Below are 15,759 nucleotides of genomic sequence, written 5' to 3'. Positions count from 1 at the left end.
CAACACAAATTTGTGCTTTTTGTCCTTAGTTTTTCTTTTTATTCCCACACAAAACAAATGAAAATGATGACTGCGATCCACTTCTCTCATTGTCAGCTGAATGCATTGTCTTTTATCTTCAGGGTGAATGTGAATTTCCAAACCAAATATTATTCTGACCTTGTCCTTTATTTTTAATGAGGCCTTTCTTAGCAGCAACACATTGTTTTTTGAACAAGTGCCAGTTTTTGTTTGCGGACCACAGCTTTAAAAAAAGAAGTTACAGTTTACTGTTGTTTTGACTGTTTACTATGAGAGAGAAAAATAGCATTTAATTATTCAAAGTAACATCATTCTACGCTGCATGACCAGACCTCAGTAGTTTGTTGTTTTTTGCACATAGTATGCCATTTACATGCTGATATTTTATAGTATTTAGTTCACATTTTGTTGTTGTTCTTGGAACTACAGTCCATTTAATTCCTAAAATTACTCTCAAATAAGTCCATGTATGCGCCTTTAGCTGATATTAATGGCTGCATCATTCTCCTTGGATGTCTAAATAATATTTTTGTCATTTCCAAGCCTATTTTTTAATACTTAAAACTTTTTCAGCTCTTCACTATTAGTTTATGTCCGTATGGCTGTAATACCTGCTAACAGCTGACAGTAAAATCTGACATGATTAGTGACTCTTGTTTTAAAGTTCAGAATCAACAAAAACAATTTAACAGATTGTGTGGTTTTCTAGTTAGTATTCATTTACCGTAGGCGGCTGTAGGGAGGGATTAGTGGGGCTGTGATCCCAATAGGACATGGACGCGTGCCATTCAAAATAGTCCCACCAAACAGAGAACAGACGTCATCCTGCCTGTGACTTTTATTGTTAGCTGTGTAGTTCTTCTATTGTTCAATGCGCATATTAAACAAATATGTAGGACTGCTTTTTTGCATTTACGCAATATCTCTAAAATTAGAAAGGTCTTGTCTCAGAGTGATGCTGAAAAACTAATTCATGCATTTATTTCCTCTAGGCTGGACTATTGTAATTCATTATTATCAGGTTGTCCTAAAAGTTCCCTGAAAAGCCTTCCGTTAATTCAAAATGCTGCAGCTAGAGTACTAACGGGGACTAGAAGGAGAGAGCATATCTCACCCATATTGGCCTCTCTTCATTGGCTTCCTGTTAATTCTAGAATAGAATTTAAAATTCTTCTTCTTACTTATAAGGTTTTGAATAATCAGGTCCCATCTTATCTTAGGGACCTCATAGTACCATATCACCCCAATAGACCGCTTCACTCTCAGACTGCAGGCTTACTGTAGTTCCTAGGGTTTGTAAGAGTAGAATGGGAGGCAGAGCCTTCAGCTTTCAGGCTCCTCTCCTGTGGAACCAGCTCCCAATTCAGATCAGGGAGACAGACACCCTCTCTACTTTTAAGATTAGGCTTAAAACTTTCCTTTTTGCTAAAGCTTATAGTTAGGGCTGGATCAGGTGACCCTGAACCATCCCTTAGTTATGCTGCTATAGACTTAGACTGCTGGGGGGTTCCCATGATGCACTGAGTGTTTCTTTCTCTTTTTGCTCTGTATGCACCACTCTGCATTTAATCATTGATTGTTCTATCTAAGTTAACCCAAATTTTCCAAATTTGCACTTGTGCCCTGTCAGAAGGGTAATTACCATTTTTAAAAAATTGCAATTTTTGTCTGTTCTGCGTTATATGGGTGAGTTAGCAATATGAATGTAGTAGGCACGTAAAATGTCGTATTTATACAGTAAAGATCACACCACCTCCAAACGCCACCAGGAAAACACATCCGTTCAGTTCAGTTTATTTATACAGTGCCCAATCACAACACAAGTCTCCCCAAGGCACTACACATGAGTAGGGATTAAAACTGAACCACCCTGTGAGCAAACACATTGGCAGCAGTGGTCAGGAAACCTGCAGTGTTTTTTGATTATAGGTAGAACAGATTCAGTGGAGTGACCATCTGTTTTGGCCATACTAATGAAATAAATCAAAACCAAAACAAACAACACGAAATGTGTTGACAATGAAAAACGGACTACATTTTGTATTGATGCCATATGAGTTACTACCCCAACCCTGTTGCATCTTCAGCCCACCTCCTACAAGATCCTCCCACATCTAGAGTGAAGATAGTTCCAGTGTAGTCTTCACACATCTCAGTGCAGCAGAGTCACATCCAGATGTGATGCAGCATGAGTTTGTCCCACACCCAGAAGCCTGCAGTTCTTCTGCTCCTCCCTGCAGTGCAGCCTCTCGACTCGAGAAATCAGATTTTTCTTTTTTTTTAAATTTGCTTGCTTTCACTTTGTCCTTATACCTGAACTGGAAATGGTTAAACCATTTAGCTTTTCTGATCTGATCTGGTAGAACAGATGTTCCTCCACTGAGTTGTGTATAAAAATATTAGTTTAAATTTGACACCCTTCCTTTCTCTTTGTCCAACTGGGAAGATTTATACCTCACTTTTTGGGGGTTTACAAACTGCCTCCACGTCTCTCTTGTCAGGTTGCCTCTTGGCGTGCTGTGGGCCTCCCTTCTGGTCTGTGTGTGGCTGTGGCTCCTGGAGGTACCAGATCCACACTCTGTGCCTTACTACGGCCAGGCTGTGGCATTGTTTGCCCTGTCAGGAGTGCAGGAGCTCCTGGCCGAGCCCCTCTGGGTCCTGGCCCAAGCGCACATGTTTGTGCGCTTGAAGGTGGTTGCCGAGAGCGGAGCGATGATTGCTAAGTGCAGTGTCACGGTGGCACTGGTGGTGTGTGCCCATGAGTGGGGCCTTTACATCTTCTCTGCTGGTCAGGTGAGAAACGAGACTTCTCCGTTGATGCTGTAAGCGCTGCTTTCACGTTGTCTGACTTTCATTTCTTCCTTTTAGTTGGTGTACACGGGATTCCTGGTGCTGTGTTATGCCGTGTACTTCCTTCAGTTCTTGGGTTCTGAAGAAGCAAAGAAGAAGAGTTTTCCTCTGCACAGTTTTGGTGAGCTGCTGCCCGGCAGAGCTGATGGAGAGGTAGTACTTCTGAAAACCATGATAATGTTTTAATGTTCATGCAAAAGCTCCTCATATCTTGCTGTATTTTTAGCCGCTGATTGATTGGACTCTGGGCCGGTTAACGTGGAGCTTCTTCAAGCAGTCCTTCCTGAAGCAGATCCTGACAGAGGGTGAGCGCTACGTCATGACCTTCCTGAACGTTCTCAGCTTTGGGGACCAGGGTGTTTATGACATCGTCAATAATCTTGGCTCCATGGTGGCACGCTTCATTTTCTTGCCCATTGAGGAAAGCTTCTACATCTTCTTTGCCAAAGTGTTGGAGAGAGGGCGCAGTGTCAGGAAACAGAAACAGGTCTGGATCTGGAAACACAGGTCCATAAGTATTTGGGACAGTGACACAATGTTCGCCTCTGTGCACCGCCGCAGTGGAGTTTACGTGAAATAATCAAGATGTGTTTGTAGTGTCTACTGTTAGCTTTAATTCAAGAGGTTTCACAAAAAAATTACATAAAAAATATCAAAAACAGAACACAAGAAACACCACATTATTAAGGAATTACATCCCTTTTTATATACAGTTCATCTAAGAAGTAACTATTTAGGAATTACCTCCCTTTTTATGCACAGTTCATCTAACAATTAAGTCCGATATAGGCCCGTGCCTATCTCTGGATTGTGCAACATGAAGCAGATGAAAGTCTATGACTTTCCCTGGACAGGACACCAGTTCCACCCTGGTTACATCCCCAACAAAGACTAGCACCCATTGAAGCTGGGTGGACTGAGACAGTGTCGATTAAATGTCTTGTCCAACGACAGACAGTAGTTTGAGAAAGCTTGGAATCCAGGTCTACATATTGGCAGATACACTCCTTATCTGCTCAGCTACCTGCTCTACATATGTTTTAAGAGGCTATAAGTAAGGCTTATCTTAATACAGATCATCACTTTTATAGCCAGTCAGGCAGCGGGTAAACAAAATGGTAAATGGACTACATTTATATAGTGCTTTTCCATCTGCATCAGACGCTCAAAGCACTTTACACATCAATGCTTCACATTCACCCCAATGTCAGGCTGCTGCCATGCAAGAAACCCACTTCACAGGGGATTAAGGACTTTGCCCAAAGGCCCTTAGTGATTTTCCAGTCGGGCTGGGATTTGAACCGAGAATCCTCTGGTCTCAAGCCCAATGTTTAACCACTAGACCATCACCTCCCCTAAAATCGAAACTCACCAAGTTGCAAAATATGTCTTGAGCTTCATTTACATCAATCATTAAGAGATAAGATAAGATAAAAAATTATTGATCTCAGAGGAGAAATTCACGTTACGTCAGCTCTTAAAAAACACAAGATGGGTGCAAGTAGAGGAAAATGTTCATCAAACAGTGTGTGCAAGGATAAGCAATAATAATAATACTTGTAACAGTACAAGAAAATAAGAAAATGGGGTAGAAATAGAATATGAATATATATATATATACTCAACAAAAATATAAATGCAACACTTTTGGTTTTGCTCCCATTTTGTATGAGATGAACTCAAAGATCTAAAACTTTTCCCACATACACAATATCACCATTTCCCTCAAATATTGTTCACAAACCAGTCGAAATCTGTGATAGTGAGCAGTTCTCCTTTGCTGAGATAATCCATCCCACCTCACAGGTGTGCCATATAAAGATGCTGGTTAGACACCATGATTAGTGCATAGGTGTGCCTTAGACTGCCCACAATAAAAAGCCACTCTGAAAGGTGCAGTTTTGTTTTATTGGGGGGGGATACCAGTCAGTATCTGGTGTGACCACCATTTGCCTCATGCAGTGCAACACATCTCCTTCGCATCATCCGTGAAGAGAACACCTCTCCAACGTGCCAAACGCCAGCGAATGTGAGCATTTGCCCACTCAAGTCGGTTACGACGACCAACTGGAGTCAGGTCGAGACCCCGATGAGGACGACGAGCATGCAGATGAGCTTCCCTGAGACGGTTTCTGACAGTTTGTGCAGAAATTCTTTGGTTATGCAAACCGATTGTTTCAGCAGCTGGCCGAGTGGCTGGTCTCAGACGATCTTGGAGGTGAACATGCTGGATGTGGAGGTCCTGGGCTGGTGTGGTTACACGTGGTCTGTGGTTGTGAGGCTGGTTGGATGTACTGCCAAATTCTCTGAAACGCCTTTGGAGACGGCTTATGGTGGAGAAATGAACATTCAATAAAGAGCAACAGCTCTGGTTGATATTCCTGCGGTCAGCATGCCAATTGCACGCTCCCTCAAATCTTGCGACATCTGTGGCATTGTGCTGTGTGATAAAACTGCACCTTTCAGAGTGGTACTGCATGTTAAATCTGTCTGGAGTAGGCAGATCTCAAAATCTGAGTGACCTACAAACCATGCAAGAAGATTGTTGAGGGAAGCTACCAAGATATAACAGTTTAAAGGAGTTAGAGGCTTTTGTGGTTGTGATTGTAGGAATTATGCATAATGCATCTTTACGTCACCAGTTATACAGCTTTATGGTAGAGTGATACACAGAAGTATTTTCTGAAAAATTGGTTTGTTTTCTTGTATACTGTAAATATCCGTCTCTGTGCCACTCCATGAGGCTGTGACTGATTATGCAACAGACAGAAATTGCACTATGTAGAGTTTCTCCCAGTCAGATTCTGTACAGTCTTGGTGGCTTCCCACACTCATCTTTTTACACACACACACACACACACACACACACACACACACACACACACACACACACACACACACAGTTTTTGAGAACTACCTACTCCAGACAGATTTACCATGTAATACCACACTGTATGTCTTAAAAATTGATGTAAAGGAAGTTCAAGACATATTCAGTAGCTTGGAAATGTTTATGTATCATCATTTGACTAGTCTTAAGAAAAGTGGCTGTAAAAGTGATTTGTGCACTGCTAAAAAGGGGCGTCTAAAAATAAGATAAAAACCCTAAATCTGAGGGTAAAGGTACTCAAAATAAGTGAAATTGTCTGTCCATGCAGCAAGATAATTTCACTTGTTTTGAGTACCTTTACCCTCAGATTTAGGGTTTTAATCTTATTTTTAGATGCCCCTTTTTAGCAGTGCACAAATTGCTTTTACAGATTATATAATAGATAAGATAATTTCACTTGACAAGATTCTTAAATAAAAATTGTTAAATCTAGAAATAAGCAGAACACTTAAAATAAGAAATTAACCCTTAAAACAAGATAAATTATCTAACACTTCTAGATCTAAGGTTTTCTTTCTTGGTAAGAACCAAATCATTTGCAGTGTGTTACATTTAGTTTACCCATTCATGATCTTCAAATAATGGAGGAAGTATGTATAAAAATGACTGCAATTCCTAAATGGTTCAAGTATCATTGTTGATGAACTCCTTGAAGGTGAAATTCTGCATAACAAGCACATCTTAATTGTTTAATTTCAACTCCGTTGTGGTGGCGAACAGAGTCGAAACCACACAGACTTAGTCACTGTCCAAATACTTACGGACTTATTTGTAAGCAGAAATCCATCTTTGTGATTGGTGATTTGTGAGTTTTACCTCGTTATTGGATGCAGGAAGATGTTGGTGTTGCAGCAGAGGTCTTGGAGTGCTTGCTGAAACTGGTGGTGGTGATTGGTCTGATCATCACAGTGTTTGGCTACGCCTATTCGCACTTGGCTCTGGACGTTTATGGCGGCTCTCTGCTGAGCAGTGGAGCAGGTCAGTGAGTTCTCACTCACATCAACACACACACAGAGTTATATTAAGTAGTTAAGAGAAATCCTGCCTTCTTTTCTTGAAGGTCCCACTTTGCTGCGATGTTACAGCTGTTACGTTCTCCTGCTCGCTGTAAATGGTGTCACAGAGTGTTTTGTTTTTGCTGCAATGAGCCAGCATGAGGTCGACAAGTAAGATTCTCCAAATCCACAGACAGATTTGTGCATTGCACGGGCTGGCAGTTACCGTGGTGCTTCTGTTGTGTCCTCAGGTATAATGTGGTGATGCTGGCGCTGTCGGTGTCTTTCCTCTTCCTGTCCTACGTGCTGACACGATGGGCCGGGGGTGTTGGCTTCATACTTGCCAACTGCCTCAACATGGGCCTCCGCATTTCACACAGTTTGTTTTACATACACCGCTACTTCAGTTCCAGTCGGTGGATGCCTCTGCGAGGCCTGCTGCCTTCTCCACTACTGATGCTGATGCTAGCCATGAGCGCGGCCGTCACAGTGCTATCTGAGGTACCAGAAAACATTTAAATGACGCCAGAGCCGTAGTGGGCACAGCTAACCTTAAAGTTAGCTTCAATAACCACTAATTGGCTAACTGCAACCGTCAACTGTGATGGAATAAACTAGTAAAACTCCAACTGCTATGACTTTAGCTATAGCTTAGTTTTATGGACTCTTAAAACCTTCAAAAACAGGCCCAAACAGCTGAAATTTTAATAGTTTGTTGCGCAAACATGGCAGTTCCCGAAATGGTTTAGCCTGCCGAGATGAGATGATCAAATTCTACATAAATAATTAAATAAACAAATGAAATTAACCAATACTTTATGATTAATATACTGTTTATTCACAGTACAGAAAGTCCATTTAGCCTGGCTTGACATGCCTTGAAGGTGATGCTTGCTGCTGTTGCGTGATGTGTCGATTTTGCTTATTTAATTACTGTTTAAACTCCAACATCAACAAATATGTAATGTTCGAGATCATTAAATTTTAGTTTTAAAAAATGTTAGCTGACTTAAAGATAGCAAAACTAAATTGGTCAGCTAATGGTTTTCAAAGATTTGGTGTTGACGTTTCAGTTGAACTGTCCCCACCACCGCTGTAATACCTGTGTTTTGTCTCGTCCAGCTCGTCACTAATATGAGCGGCTTTCTTTTTTTTCTGGTTTTAGGGTGTTTTCTGCTGTGGCAGCGGCTGGTTGTTCAGGTTGGTCCATGTCACCATGGGAGCTCTGTGTCTCCTCTGCGTGCTCGGAGCCGTTCTTCTTACAGAGACTCAGCTCATTCAGTTTGTCAGGACACGACTTTTACCACAGTACAGAAAGAAACGGTCTTAAAAGGACAAGAAACATGGAGCTGGACGCGATGAAGCCAACTCTTCAAAAACTATAAATGGATGTTACAACACCTACTGGCTGATGTGCTCAGGTTGGAGTCATGGTGATGCAGTGCTCTGAATCATTCCTGCTTTGGTGAATAAAAATACAAAAAAGGGGTGTTTCCTACAGAAATAGTCAGTAACTTCAGGAAGAATAAGTACCATATATGGAAAACTATTAAGCACTTTAGATCATCATTCCAGCTCTTCGAGTTTTCAGGGTTACTGACCAAAATGTGGTTTTTGGATCGTGTACTGTCACATGATGACATGAGGTGACATTATCATGGCATTATGTACAAATCAGCATATGGCAATCTGTATGCTAATTAATATCCTCTTTAAATCATCTTTTCAGTTTTGTTTAAATGGTAAAATGGTAAATGGGCTTTTCCATCTGCATCAGACGCTCAAAGCGCTTTACACAACATTCACCTTACCCAAGGGCCCTTAGTGATTCTCCAGTCAGGCTGGGATTTGAACCAAGGAGCCTCTGGTCTCAAGTCCAACGCTTTAACCACTAGACCATCACCTCCCCGAAATTATTGTTTCAAAGTTATTGTGGAACATGTGATTGTTTTCTTAACCATTTAATGTCAAGTGTCATCATTTGGTGATGTCATCATGATACCACAAGTAGATCAGATTTTAAAACTTCTCAGTGAGCTTGACCTTCATTTTAATGTCACACCGAGACGTTAATATCACTCGCAGTTCACATGTGCAGTAGGAATGAAATCAGTCGACCAGTTAAGTCCCCCCGGAGACTTAACTAATATAAAAGGCTGCTCGTTGAGTTTAATAAATTTGGTTTGAAACTAAAGGTTGTGTTTAATGATTTGGTGGATCTGTCAGTGGCAGACATCAGGTTAATGACTCAGACTGATGCTTGGCATTTGTGATTCTTCAGTGCCTCCATCATAAGTTTTACTTTTGATCAGCTGATGTCTGCTATCACATTCAGCCTCACAAGTCTTTTACAAGCAAGTCTTAGTTCTTTGTTAGAGGAAAGGATAGCTGCTATTAATTTCTGTGGAACTTAGGAATAACTACACTCATGATGGCCAAGAAGATGAATTTATTTCCCCACAAGGCATTACTGGATCCTTCTTGGCATAACCTCATCCAGCCCTGAACAGAGCAGAGCAGTTTTCTTAGTTTATATTTCCCGTATGACTTCTTCAGAGTGTAGTAAGAGATGGCGTGTGGATTCCTGTGGAAACCAACGAGGAAGCACTGTCATGAGCACAGCCCACTAGAGTGGGCATACTCCCTTACACCTGGAGTACCATAATGACCTCCAGCAAGCACATCTGTTTGTTGCATTAGGATTACTCAATTACTGCACTAAACAAATATGCAGACCCACACTTGTGCTAATGTACAGCATTCAGTAGAGAAGTTTGATGGCTTCAACACATTCTGACACCCCATCCCCTAGTTATACACTGAATTTTGATCCCATAAATATGACCTAATTGGTTATGGGCCAGCTTCAACCATGGGGTACTGCAACTATATAACTGTTTTGTGCAAAGCAGGAAGTGTGTTCCATTAATTACATAGACAAAAAGGTTTGCAGTACAATTTGTAACTGCACACAGAGAAATATAGTCAGACACAGGTCCACAAGTGTTGGGGCAGTGATAGAATTTTTGAGTTTGAGTTGAAATGAAGCTACCAAGATGTGCTTGTACAACCCCTGGCAAAAATTATGGAATCACCGGTCTCGGAGGATGTTCATTCAGTTGTTTAATTTTGTAGAAAAAAAGCAGATCACAGACATGACACAAAACTAAAGTCATTTCAAATGGCAACTTTCTGGCTTTAAGAAACACTATAAGAAATCAGGAAAAAAAATTGTGGCAGTCAGTAATTTAGACCAAGCAGAGGGAAAAAAATATGGAATCACTCAATTCTGAGGAAAAAATTATGGAATCATGAAAAACAAAAGAACGCTCCAACACATCACTAGTATTTTGTTGCACCACCTCTGGCTTTTATAACAGCTTGCAGTCACTGAGGCATGGACTTAATGAGTGACAAACAGTACTCTTCATCAATCTGGCTCCACCTTTCTCTGATTGCTGTTGCCAGATCAGCTTTGCAGGTTGGAGCCTTGTCATGGACCATTTTCTTCAACTTCCACCAAAGATTTTCAATTGGATTAAGATCCGGACTATTTGCAGGCCATGACATTGACCCTATGTGTCTTTTTGCAAGGAATATTTTCACAGTTTTTGCTCTATGGCAAGATGCATTATCATCTTGAGAAATGATTTCATCATCCCCAAACATCCTTTCAATTGATGGGATAAGAAAAGTGTCCAAAATATCAACGTAAACTTGTGCATTTAGTGATGATGTAATGACAGCCATCTCCCCAGTGCCTTTACCTGACATGCAGCCCCATATCATCAATGACTGGAAATTTACATGTTCTCTTCAGGCAGTCATCTTTAAATCTCATTGGAACGGCACCAAACAAAACTTCCAGCATCATCACCTTGCCCAATGCAGATTCGAGATTCATCACTGAATATGACTTTCATCCAGTCATCCACAGTCCACGATTAGCCCATTGTAACCTTGTTTTTTTCTGTTTAGGTGTTAATGATGGCTTTCGTTTAGATTTTTCTGTATGTAAATCCCATTTCCTTTAGGCGGTTTCTTACAGTTCGGTCACAGATGTTGACTCCAGTTTCCTCCCATTCATTCCTCATTTGTTTTGTTGTGCATTTTCGATTTTTGAGACATATTGCTTTAAGTTTTCTGTCTTGACACTTTGATGTCTTCCTTGGTCTACCAGTATGTTTGCCTTTAACAACCTTCCCCTGTTGTTTGTATTTGGTCCAGAGTTTAGACACAGCTGACTGTGAACAACCAGCATCTTTTGCAACATTGCGTGATGATTTACCCTCTTTTAAGAGTTTGATAATCCTCTCCTTTGTTTCAATTGACATCTCTTGTGTTGGAGTCATGATTCATGTCAGTCCACTTGGTGCAACAGCTCTCCAAGGTGTGATCACTCCTTTTTAGATGCAGACTAACGAGCAGATCTGATTTGATGCAGGTGTTAGTTTTGGGGATGAAAATTTACAGGGTGATTCCATAATTTATTCCTCAGAATTGAGTGAGTCCATATTTTTTTCCCTCTGCTTGGTCTAAAAAGTAACCGTTACTGACTGCCACAATTTTTTTTTCTTGTTTTCTTATAGTGTTTCTTAAAGCCAGAAATTTGCCATTTGAAATGTCTTTAGTTTTGTGTCATGTCTGTGATCTGCTTTTTTTCTACAAAATTAAACAACTGAATGAACATCCTCTGAGGCCGGTGATTCCATAATTATTACCAGGGGTTGTAGTAATGGAGACTTTTCACCTTAATTCAGGAGGTTTAACAGAAATATTGCATTAAGAGGAATTACTGCAATGGGACAAGTAATGGGCCAAACTACGTACAACAAGTATTGTAAATACAATATTCATTCAACAATCATCACTTTTACAGTTTCCAAGGTAAAATGTCTTGAGCTTCATTAGATTCTTTCGCTAATTAGATGTAAAGGGGAGGTGATGGTGTAAGCAGTGGTATCCAAAGACATTCCAGAAAGGGCCAAGAGGGTGCAGATTTTCTTTGCAACCACTGACTTCACCAGGTGATTCAAATCCCTGTCAGACTGGAAAATCACTAAGGGCAAATTGCTCCTGGTGTGTAGTTGAGCACTTTGCATAGCAGCACACTGACATCAATGTGTGTGTGTGTGTGAGAGAGAGAGGGAATGTCAGGCATCATTTGAAAGCACTTGGAGCATCTGCTTCAGATGGAAAAGTACTGTAGAAATGCAGTCCATTTACCCTTCAGTGGCTCACTATTTGCCTATGGTTGTGAGATGTGTTTGATCTCGACTCACCTTAATAAAAGGGCTAACTCGTCAAATATAGCAACAAAATTATGAATAACTTCCATGTTCCCTCAACAGTTGTGCTTTCAGTAAGAGTATTTTTTTATTGTTTGCTTGTTTGTTTGTTTGTTTTTAAAAATCTTAATTTTTTTTGGTAACTTCACATTTTATTTTATTTGTCTCCCTGGTACAATATGTTAGGTGCTATTTAAATACAGTACATCCAGAAAGTATTCACAGTGCATCACTTTTTACACATTTTTATGTTACAATCTTATTCCAAAATGGCTGAAATTTATTTTTCCCCTAAAACCTCTACACACAATACCCCATAATGACAATGTAAAGAAAGTTTTTTTTTTTTTTTTTTTGCAAATCTATCTATCTATCTATCTATCTATATATATAAACAAAAACTAATGCCACGTTCACACTGGGCGCGATCAGACGCCACAAATTCGCGGGGGTCGCGTGGCAACGGACACGCCACCATCGCCTGGTGTGTTGCTCTGCTTTTGCTGCGAAAATTCGCCCCGGTGCATCATCAAATAGGAGGAGCTTCCATTCCGCTTGCCGGCTCCAGTTGTCAGTCAAGTTAACATGACGGACCTTGATCACACGGAGCGAGTTGTTATGGAAAGCTGACAAACGTCATGAGACGTTCCCAATTCGGGGAGTATCATTATTTGCTGCAGGAGCTGCGTCTGGATGACGGCCGCTTTCAGCGGTCCTTCTGCTTCTGCGGGACCCAGTTTGAGGACCTTCTGTCCCGTTCACGTGCGCATGTAAACAATTAAAAAAAAAAAAGTAACTCTGCTGCTTGCTGTGGGGCTGCTTCTCACTCTCCCCCCAAAAACTCTGTCATGATTGTGTTTACAAACCAGTCACCATTTGCTTTATTATACATCTGTGTAGTTAATAAGTAAAATAATCTCCACGGATGATTCAATGCGCGTGCACGTAAAATAAAAAGAGAAAGAAACTCCGCTCCCCCTGCTGTGAGGCTGCTGCTCGCTCCAAAAACTCTATCATAACTGTGAAATAAAGTACAAAAGAGGCATAAGTCCTGCTAACAGGCTGCTACCAGAGACAGGACATGTTCACATCCTCAGTCAAACTCCAGACATCTCCACGTCACTACATATTCAGTCCCTGATTGGTCATCGCGGCACGACAAGATGAAAAATTTCAGATTTTTCAACTTGGGGAGGAGGGCAGTGCGACGTGACGCGACGCAATATCGCGCCACAAACGCACCAATCACTCAAAATCGCGTCGCGCTGCGTGACTTGGCGCCAAAACGCGTCGTTCCATAAGGATTACATGGCAACCTGTCGCTGCTATCACTCGCGTCGCGCCCGGTGTGAAGGCAGCATTAGAGATCAAATGCACATAAGTATTCACAGCATCCTGTTTCCACTGATCATCATCATGTTTCGACAGCTTAATTGGAGTCCACCTTGGGTAAATTCAATTCATTGGAAATGATTTGGAAAGACACACACCTGTCTACATATAAAGTCCCGCAGTTGACAGTACATGTCAGAGCACAAACCAAACATAAAGTCAAAGGAATTGTCTGTAGACCTCTGAGAGAGGATTGTCTTGAGTCACAAATCTGGGGAAGGGCACAGAAACATTTCTGCTGCTTTGAAGGTCCCAATGAGCACAGTGGCCTCCATCATCTGTTAATGGAAGAAGTTCAGCTCCACCAGGACTTTTCATTGCATTGTGCGCCACTCCCTGCTGCAGCTCTGGGTACGTGCATGCAAAGATAAACATTTTCAGTGATTCCTGTGCTACCTTCGGTGTTGTGATTTTGCTTATATTTTAACAGATAAAAATGTGATATGTTCACATTATGGAGGAAAATGTTCTGTGATTATTTCCTGTTTTTCAGGCTGTTCTGTGCATCACTGGAATTAGGATCCCTAAGGGCAGGATAAGGATGTAATTATAATAAAACAGCAGGAAGGAAAGCATCTGAACATCATTACTTTCAAGCAGGACCATGCCGGTGTCGCAGACTGAATGGTCCTCCCTTACAAATCGGTCTGCCCTGCCTTCACTCGTACGTCACTTCAGAGCTCAGCAGCGTCATTTCTGAGCGTCACCAGCTGTTCAATTATCACCTTGTTTCTGCTTCAAACTGCACTCCAGTCATCTATCTCAGACACAGATAACTGAAGCTTTTGTACAACAATTATTTCCACATAAATTCAGCATTATTTCATAATAAACGATGGCGGACCGATCAGAGTGCCACAGCTGCTGCTGTCATTTCAGAGCATCAGTAGTGGCTCAATGATTATCACCTTGTTTTCTGCTTAAAACTGACTTTAGAATGATTTAAGAGGTTTTATCTTGTCATCTGATGGCAGCTGATCTGCCCTGTCAGCCTGATTCCGTCAGATCTCAGAAGCTAAGCAGTGCAGGACCTGGTTAGTACTTGCACTGGAGTTGCGTCAGGAAGGGCATCCGGTGTAAAACTTGTGCCAAATACCAATGCGGATCTGGCTGTACCTGCTGTAGCGATCCCAAATAACAAACGGAAGCAGCTGAATAGACAATAACCTTGTCAACTGATGGTTAATAATCACATTAATGAGTCCACTTTGTTGCATTTTGTTTGTTTTGTTTTGTTTTCTGCATCTCTAAAATTTAACTGGATGACATTTATGTGTGAGTGATGTCATTATATCCCAATAAAGCAGCGGGCCAAGAGAAAAAGCAGCAACAGAAAGGAGGAGGAGAATACTGGCCCACTACGTCACACAGATTTAGCATCCACAACTGAATCTCTGCAGGAGTGAGTGCATATAAACGTGTGTTCAGCTGCACAAAGCAGCAGAAAAAGGAAAGCTGACAGAGTACAGGGAGGATTTACAGATCATCTTCAACTGATCAGCATGTCTCAAGTAAGGCAATCGGTGCAGCTTTCGAGGAGGATTCTTTAACATGAAATTGTCAAAATGTTTATTTTTAATCATAGTTTTTCTTCCTGACTGCCCTGCAGCCCTCTCAAGAAGACGCTGAGCAAATACAGCGGCCTGCAGTGACAGACGAGGACCTGACAGGAGCAAAGAATAAACTTGGTGCAAGTGGGCCAGCCAAGAGCAAAACGCAGGAAGTCATGGAAGAATGTGGTGAGAACAGTAAACTTTGTCACTAGTTATACAGATAAACACTTTTCATTCTGGATAAGGTCACGGAGTCTGAGCGCCGGGCGTTTCTCCTGATGCTGAAGTTTCCACTCCATATAGAGAGAGGATACCCAGGATCCAGACTCGGTGTTTGCCCAGACACTCAGTGCATGTACACGATACACTTCTGCTGTGGTGCTGCCGTCTTAACTGTGTGAGATATCCACATTGTTGTTTCTCTCTGATTTTTGCAGAGAAAATGGGTACAGCTGCTCCTTCTGTGTTCAGCGGAGCGAGGTCAGGAGCAGAAACTGTTTTAAACACGCGCTCTGCTCGGCCAGTCCGCAAGTAGCAGGAGACGTTCACAACCATGATCGAACATCTGCGTCACATCCACATCTCGCCACCTTTGACTTAACAGATGGGAAACGCCTTTGTAAAGTTGTGTTTTACTGGCATCATGTCTTTGTGAAGTTAAACTTTTGTTTTGGCACACTGCGTTGATGTCACATATTTGTGCACTGAATTCATTGCAGGATGTTTATTGCTATAGCTTGTTAATCTTCATTTTTTGAGAGGGGGCGGGG

The 15,759-nt window shown here is 41.4% G+C and overlaps 2 protein-coding genes across 3 annotated transcripts in view; both read left to right on the top strand.

The window, feature by feature from the left end:
• The window catches only part of rft1 (RFT1 homolog), a 27,187-nt gene extending 12,322 nt beyond the window's left edge, over positions 1 to 14,865 (top strand). The window contains exons 4-11 of one of the 2 annotated variants that reach the window (XR_004559593.1): positions 2,523 to 2,814; positions 2,890 to 3,024; positions 3,098 to 3,358; positions 6,595 to 6,739; positions 6,822 to 6,927; positions 7,008 to 7,257; positions 7,922 to 8,221; positions 14,741 to 14,865. Coding sequence is in view for 1 of the 2 variants with exons in the window: in XM_034166651.1 (XP_034022542.1) it covers positions 2,523 to 2,814; positions 2,890 to 3,024; positions 3,098 to 3,358; positions 6,595 to 6,739; positions 6,822 to 6,927; positions 7,008 to 7,257; positions 7,922 to 8,086 (1,354 nt within the window). In the remaining variant the exon portion in view is untranslated. Of the gene's footprint in view, positions 1 to 2,522; positions 2,815 to 2,889; positions 3,025 to 3,097; positions 3,359 to 6,594; positions 6,740 to 6,821; positions 6,928 to 7,007; positions 7,258 to 7,921; positions 8,245 to 14,740 lie in introns of those variants that run through there. The other variant, XM_034166651.1, reaches the window with a different exon arrangement.
• Positions 14,657 to 15,759, top strand: mustn1a (musculoskeletal, embryonic nuclear protein 1a). The gene is made up of 3 exons (XM_034166652.1): positions 14,657 to 14,947; positions 15,046 to 15,175; positions 15,427 to 15,759. Exons 1-3 carry the CDS (start codon positions 14,939 to 14,941, stop codon positions 15,522 to 15,524), a joined length of 237 nt encoding a protein of 78 aa, XP_034022543.1. The 5' UTR covers positions 14,657 to 14,938; the 3' UTR covers positions 15,525 to 15,759.

This window comes from Thalassophryne amazonica, chromosome 3 (assembly GCF_902500255.1).
Source record: "Thalassophryne amazonica chromosome 3, fThaAma1.1, whole genome shotgun sequence".
Classification (NCBI taxonomy): Eukaryota; Metazoa; Chordata; class Actinopteri; order Batrachoidiformes; family Batrachoididae; genus Thalassophryne; species Thalassophryne amazonica.
Note: the sequence above shows the minus strand (reverse complement) of the source record. Positions and strands in the feature narration are given on the sequence as shown.